General features: G+C 40.3%; 1 protein-coding gene across 1 annotated transcript; it reads right to left on the bottom strand.

Moving 5' to 3' along the window:
* Positions 1–4,528: 4,528 nt before the first annotated feature.
* Positions 4,529–7,649, bottom strand: ifi44g (interferon induced protein 44g; the record flags this gene model as incomplete). The annotated part of the gene is made up of 7 exons (XM_080032221.1): positions 4,529–4,753; positions 5,165–5,265; positions 5,353–5,524; positions 5,940–6,092; positions 6,697–6,892; positions 7,115–7,169; positions 7,565–7,649. The coding sequence occupies 7 exons, from the start codon at positions 7,647–7,649 to the stop codon at positions 4,571–4,573; spliced, it is 945 nt and encodes a 314-aa protein (XP_079888347.1). The 3' UTR covers positions 4,529–4,570.
* Between the last annotated feature and the right edge of the window lie 6 nt (positions 7,650–7,655).

Raw genomic sequence — 7,655 nt, 5'->3', positions numbered from 1 at the left:
GCTCTCGTGAAATTGTATACACGTTGCTTGGCAACGCCCTCGTCCCTCCCGTAGCCTATATCACTCTCCCTTTTAGCTTTTCTTCATTGCATTTTAATTTTGTTCTTTGATGGTTCAGCCCCATTATCAGTCATTATGACGACAAATAACTGTCTCAAACAAGGCTCCCGCTCCCCTTCCCTCACCTGGAGGGATAGGCTTCTCAAATCACGTTGCTGCGCCACACTGAAATCTGCGACCAATATGGATATGTGACCATAGAGCCTGCACGAGCGAACCGAAAATCGGATTGGGTGTGCGACCAGACCAAAAGCAGTAATAAAAACTATTTAAAAACGTCTTTCTTTGCACTGATGGTCTCGTTTGCTGTTAAAGGTAATTTATGATTATCAGAGGAAACATGAGGCTGTTTAAAAGATATTTAAATGTTACTCTTAGCCGCTTTAACTAGGCAAATAGTTCCATGGCTATCAGCAGCTAGCTAACGTTAGCTTGTTAGCTAAACTTTAGGCAAAAGAGTTAGAAACCAGATAATGTTAGCATCCATCCTTAGACACTTGACCTAATCTAATTCACCTTGAAGTTGAGAAAGTGCATCGTATTGGGTTTACGGGGCGACCGTGGCTCAGGTGGTTAAGCGGGTTGGCCAATGATCCAAGGGTTGGCGGTTCAATCCCCGCTCTGCCACCTGTGTCATAGTTGTTGTGTCCTTGGGCAAGACACTTCACCCACCTTGCCTCGTGTGACTGCTGTATGTTTGAGGTGGTGGTCGGGGGGGCCGTAGGCGCTGAATGGCAGCCACGCTTCCGTCAGTCTGCCCCTGGGCAGCTGTGGCTACTATGGTAGTTTACCAGTATGACTGTGTGTGAATGAATGGAACCTGGAACCCTGTAAAGCGTCTTTGAGTGCCTTGAAAAGTGCTATATAAATCCAATCCATTAGGGGAGAATGGGGTAATCTGAGCCACTTTTTACATTTGCTCCCCTCTAAGCGAGCTAAAATGATTTATCACTCAAATTTACACATTTCCCATTAATTCTGGATGTTTCCTAGAAATGGGCATTAGCAGAATTTTTTCAAGACAAAGGGCAGTGAAAATATGATTGTTTTAAAAAAAAGTTGTCAAGTGGCTCACTTTACCCCAGCTGTGGGTAAACTGATCCACTTGCTTTTTCCACTCTGAAACTACCATAACAACACATATTGTAACAGTAAGAATCCTGAAAGCTAGCCACACATTCCAGAACTAATGTCGGACTAGTAAAAGAATGATGGGGTTTGGTCAATTAAGCAAAGCAAATTTTCTAAACACTTGAAAGTAACTCTGAACAAAATCAAATACAACATATTATAATTCAAAAGGTTTTAATAAGATTCAAATGAAAGATAGAACCAGTTAGATTAGAACACAGTCTGGGGGTCAGAACACAGGACCCTTAGAGCCAGCTAGTGTCTGGGGGTCAAAGCATAGGAAAATCAGAACCAGCAAGAACAGCCTGGGACTCAGAACACAGGAGAAGACCCAACTGGATTATAACATCAGCCTGTCATACTCTACAACTAGGCCTACTCTACATTCCAGCCCTGAAGGTTACAGGGAAAGATGAGAAGGTGCTCTTTCCGTGTGGTTGCCCCAGGTCGTCTTCCTGGTGTATTTCCTTGGCATGATGGCTTTTCTACAATGTGTATGACATTAAAATAAAACATATGTTATGTAATATTACATTAAAATATGTTTAAGACTAAACTTAACTTGTGCCTCATGGTGGGGGAAAGTGAGATAGTGGCTCACTTTCCCCCACAGCATTTGGCTCACTTTCTCCCACCACCACAATTTGAGAAAAAACTACCTCTCTTAGCATTTCAGGCTAATCTTCAGTTATCAGCATCACATGGTTTCATATGTTGGTAGTTCATCAACACGTATGATAGAAGTTTTTCTACGTGAATACATTTGCTTTGGCACAACAGTTGATTAAGTTGACAGCAAGAAAATTTACTTTTACATGCAAAATACCTATTTTGGTGAAAAAAACATGCTTACCACAGCACCATGAGGTCCTCTCTTTCAGGGCCATGGGGAAATGAGAGGGGCTTGAAAACATATATCTCACATGACCACAAATGTTTTCCGTTGCCTAGATACAGGGGGTGGCTCACATTACCCGATGCCTCAGATTCCCCCGTTCTCCCCTATATATATATTTTTTTTTCACTCTCCCCTATATATAGGGGAGAGTGGCCTAAGTTGTGCCACTTTTTACTCAAAGACTTTAAAGTGAGGATTTGATAGTAACGTCTCCAACTCTCATATGTACATATATTTTAGGGTGTTGTGCATCCCTGTCAATAAAAACTTTGGATCTGGAATAAACTGTTGAAGAAATATAGCTTTCGGAAAAAAACTTGTCTTGTGGCACAACTTGCCCCCGGTGTGGTGTAAATTGTGCCGTTGGAGAGAATACCATGGGGTAAATTGTGCCATTGATATATATCTCATAAACTGTAATGCAAGACAAATCCATTAGACAATCACTTATTTAAGGTGTATTTAAAGTAAATAAAGTAAATATTTTACAAAGATTGAAGACAATTTTCTTAAACAAGGCCTAGCAGATCTAATGGTTTTATCTGCAAAAGCTCACAATGACAAAGTCACCATCATCATCTTTCTGGCCATTTGAACTCTCATCAGTGGTGTCGTTAAGTGGAATGGAGATGTCACTCTCTTCTGAGCTACTGTAGACAATTTGGTGACCAGCGTATACAGCCATGCCAATGGCACAACTCTCAGAAATGTATTTTACACTAGCTGCTCTGCCCTTGTAGAACCAACTGCCACCTGGCATGCGATTGCCCCTCCATTTCTGCCTTTAAATCAAGGCTCAAAACCCATCTGTACACCCTGGTTTTTCCTCCCCATTAGCTATCTTACCTCTGCACTACTATCTTTGTTTATATGTGGATGTCTGTTTATTTTGGTTATTGTTATTTTACCTTCATTTTTACCTACTGAATGCACTATGTAAAGCACTTTGGACAGTGCAAACTGTTATAAATGTGCTTTTATAAATACATTTTACTTACTTACTTATAACTCACCCAGGCCCTCTGGCACAAATCACCCCAACCCCAGAATTTTGGATAATAAGCATGATGCAGCAGTTTAGGGCTGACATTGTGCTCACACTATATAGACACAAAGTGTAGCATACCAAAGCACTAAAACATGTGTCAAATGTTTTCAAACGTGTTTATAATTGTTCAGACACAATAATCAAAAAACCGTCATCATGGAAATTTTACTTTGAAAGGCAAAAAACAGTTTTTTGAGCTTAAATGTGCTTATATCTTATTCGATGTTTCTCCCTTCTTTACAGGATGAGTTAAATGGATGGCTCTTCTTAAATATGTGGTCACATTTCCAATTTCTTCTATGGTTTTCTAGAAACAAGGGGTGGCACAACTTCCCCACCGGCACAACTTAGGCCACTCTCCCCTATAGGCCTAATATATATATATTGTTTTTATAATTCATAATTCAATGCGGCCCGCCAGATATGTTTGAGAACCACTGGGTTATAACAACAGAGGTTGTCCACTTGCATAAAGGCAGAGGCTCAGGCAACTGTAGCACTAAGGAATGCCAATAAATCATACAATCTAAAATAAAGTTTCGAGTCCTTTATTGTAAAATGCTCAACAATCAACGAAGCAGTCATTCATTGGTGATGAACTTCTCAGTTTTCAGGCTCCCTCCGAAAATGACATACAAATGTATCAACAAAAACAAGTGGAATGTAGGGGCGCCCTTAGCTAAGTTGGTAGGGCGTCCCCCCCATGGGCCTCAGCCAGCAGCGGACCCGGGTTCGATTCCAGCCCGCGGTCGTTCTCTGCATGTCACTCCTCTCTCTGCCCTATTTCAACTCTGTCTCTACACTATCAATAAAGCATAAAAATGCCAAAAAAATATCTTTAAAAAAAACAAGAAAAAAAACAAGTGGAATGTTAAGTTGTTGAAAGTTGGGGTAAAGTTGTTGAACCTTATATTAAATTGGCAAGGCATGATGATGATAACGCTTATGTAAACAGAATATTAGGTTTAGGGGTTACTTATTCAGTTGATTTCAGTGACGTTTAATTAAATCAGATCAAAATATTGTTATGGATTTTGTGTCAAATAAGGTATTTCCTCGCTCAGGAGAAAGGCAGACTATCTGTACATGATAGTGTGATAGGTCGGGAAATTGCATTCCTACCTAAGTCCAACGCTGTTGATATAAAGCACAAATGCCTCTTACCAATAAAATATTCAAAACTTCTGAATCATATCATTTGGTCCATCAGAAATGTATCTTAAATGAGGGTCAAATTAAAATGTAATAAGGACAAAAAGCACACACCCAGCTCACCAAAACACAGTTAGAGACAGACAGCGGCACACAAACACATTTTCAGCACAGTTAATGGCTTACATTAAACCATTCATGATTATTTAATTGTGAATGATTTTTTAAATTGTGTTTAAAAGTCTTGTTGACAAAGCTCAGACATTAGTGTTTTAATCTATCTATGGCCCTGTGTGTTTTGGTGTATTGTCCTGGAAGTACAGGTCAGCATACTGCAGGATGTGGTCGACAGCACTGAGCAGAAGAACATCCGTGTTCGCGTCCAATGTCAACTCTGATGAGTAGTTCTTGACTGGGACAATGTAGGAGGTTGACATACCCAACAGAGCTCCAGCTTTAGCCATCTACAAAAAAACACACACCCACACACACACACACACATCCGTGACAATAATATTTTCACATCACCAGATTTCAGTTCCTTCAGCTTGACGAGAACAAGGCTACACCTATTTGGGTGGTCAGTAGGAGTGATAGTAAATGATTGTGGCCTCTTGGTTTGAATATAATATATTATATACTGTACAAAGCTTGTATTTCATCTTCTTGGACATTTAAGCACAGCATAAACACAATCTGGTCAGATACTTGTACAATGGTAATGTGAACCTAAATAAATCATACAAAGCTCCAAATTCGACTTCCCCATCATGGTTCAGATCATCTTCATCATCATCAAAAAATAAATACTGTATATACAGTATATGACAGTATTTGAATATTTCTCAAACTGGATATATTTCATTTCAACCTACCGTGTCCCGAATGATGCGGCTCTTGTAAACTTTGGTGACATCTTTGGCCGTTTCTGAACAAATTTGGTCGATGTGGGTCAGCAGTGCCACCTGGTGAACACCTAACGGACAGAATACAACGCTGTCATCATACGGTCTGTGTGAAAAATATGTCTTAGTGCTCGACTGCTTGTCTATCCCTATCTTACCCAGGTCACTGATGTGTTCTCGGAGCTGCTGGAAGGTGGTGCTGAGGCATTTGGGGTAGTTTAGGATTTTAGAGGCGTCCACAACATAGGCCACACAATGGATCTTGTCATTGATGCTTGGCCTCTTCACATAGCCCACAGTCTCAGACCTCACGGGCTGATCTGGACTGAACTAGGAGAATGAAATGAAGGATTACATTTTTAAAAAACATGCCAACATTTGCCAACTAGCACTAACACAAAGTAGAACTGAAGCTGATGGGAATGCCATTAGCTGTGCTGGTGTTCATTAAATTGCACCACTAAAGTTTTAAAAAATCATCCTGTATAGGACATAACTTGCGTGCCAATCCATCCAGTATATTTTATTCAAAGCCACACATGTTGGTGGCGCTGAGAAAGAGTCAGAGGATCGCCAAAGTCATTGGGATTCATCCTCTGGCCAATCCATCAAGTAGTTGTTGAGATTTTTCATTCATTGAGACCAGAGTGGTGGATTAAACGACCGACCAACATTTCCACCTTTAGAGCCATGCTGCAAGCTAAGCTAAATTAGCTATGATATAACATTATTGATATGGCTTTACCTTGTGTCCCTCAGGTACATGGCCATTAATGACAGACAGGATGTCGTGGAGGGTCGGTCCTGTCATCTCTCCATCCCCCAGGCCCATGACATCACACAGCATCAGTCCAGTGGGATCCTCTCCCTTCTGACCACGGATGCTAAAGGACTGCAGCTGACACAAACAAGACTAAAGTCAAGGGCAGCGACGTCTATAGCATAGGAACAAGCTACCTACTGATTGGAGGTTTGGAATTTTAGACATTCTGGTTCAGTGTTTCTTCTAGTGTGCCAGCCTTGTCCATATTTAAATTAACATTTTTGTTGTTTGTATGTCATTAATTAACTCTGAAATGGACCTGATAATATCTTTTAAACAAAATGTCTTAAACATGTGGAGTTTAACAAGTTGTGTCATTGGCAACTTTATGGCATCTGGGCCGACACCATTTGCCGATGAAGAACGTGATACTGAACGCTAGAGTATCAGCTACTTACTAAGTGAGAATGGAGTTAATATGTCTTACTCAAACTTTGATTTCATTTTGCGCCAGATGAAGTTCTAGGAATACATTTGAAACTGATCCTGTGGATAATTATGTCCTACGAATAGAAAAGTACAGCTATAAAATATGCTTTGTATGTGTGGTGCACATAGACTGTGAATAAGGCTGTGCATACAGACGGCTGTGCCCACTAATAAAGGGGGGAACTAAACCCAATACTTAAGCTCATATTGATCAATGTCAATAGCTTTAATGTTATTGCTCTGGTTGTACCTTCTTGGTGAAGCTGGTCGAGGAGGAGCCCACCATGGCCCTGTTGGTGACTCTTCCATTAAACACAGACTGGACTGAACTGACAAAGCTGGACTTTCCAGAACTGACCGGGCCCAGGAGGAGCACTCGAGCCTTGGTCACCTCCTCACAGCTCGGTCTGTAGGAACTGACCGTCTCCATCAGGCTCTTCCTTTGCCTAGGTTCATATCGAAGATACTAACTGTTCAGGCTTATTTTGACAAGTACAGTGTTGGTCTTTTTAGCTCAATGAGTTGAAGGAGTAAAGGTAATATGTTATTGATAGTGTTGAAAATAGGTTTTCTTTTCACTTTAAATGAGCAGGAATATCAATTGTTAGTAATAATGTAGTAAAAATAGTTGAATGATTGACGTCATGGGAAGTCACAGCTTTACTCACTCCTCTGTCCACTCCATGGCTCTCCATTCAGATTCCAACTTGGGTTTCAGCTCTTCTGAAAAGACAAATGTATGAATATAAAAGCTGACTTTTAAATCCCAATTTGCATTTTAATTTATTATTCAATGTATCTTTCTAATTTTATGGATAAGTGGGAGAACGGAGAACACACAGTGATGTCACATCCGGATTTTTCCAGTAGGAAATCAATGGAAAGCTTTATCATTTGAGGAGGGAGACTGTACCATATTGCGAAACTGGAAAACAGTTATATATCCTATTTCCACACAGATAAATCTATTTCTTATTTTTTCCTGTCCTTTTTTTATAATGTGTTGATAACAATGAAGAAAATAAAAAACAGTGAGGACATCAAGCTTTTCGTAGCACTTTATCAGTAGCAGTGCTGCCCTTTGAGAGTGTTCTTGCCATGAAACTTACATCACTTACCTGGCAATGCAAACAAAGTTCTGTTCCCATTTCTCTCTGTTGAACTGAAAGTTGTAGTTGTGACGACATCACCTTCGGTGCCCATCGAGTT

The sequence above is a fragment of the Ammodytes marinus genome, assembly GCF_949987685.1.
Source record: "Ammodytes marinus genome assembly, chromosome: 8".
In the NCBI taxonomy this organism is placed as follows: Eukaryota; Metazoa; Chordata; class Actinopteri; order Uranoscopiformes; family Ammodytidae; genus Ammodytes; species Ammodytes marinus.
Note: the sequence above shows the minus strand (reverse complement) of the source record. Positions and strands in the feature narration are given on the sequence as shown.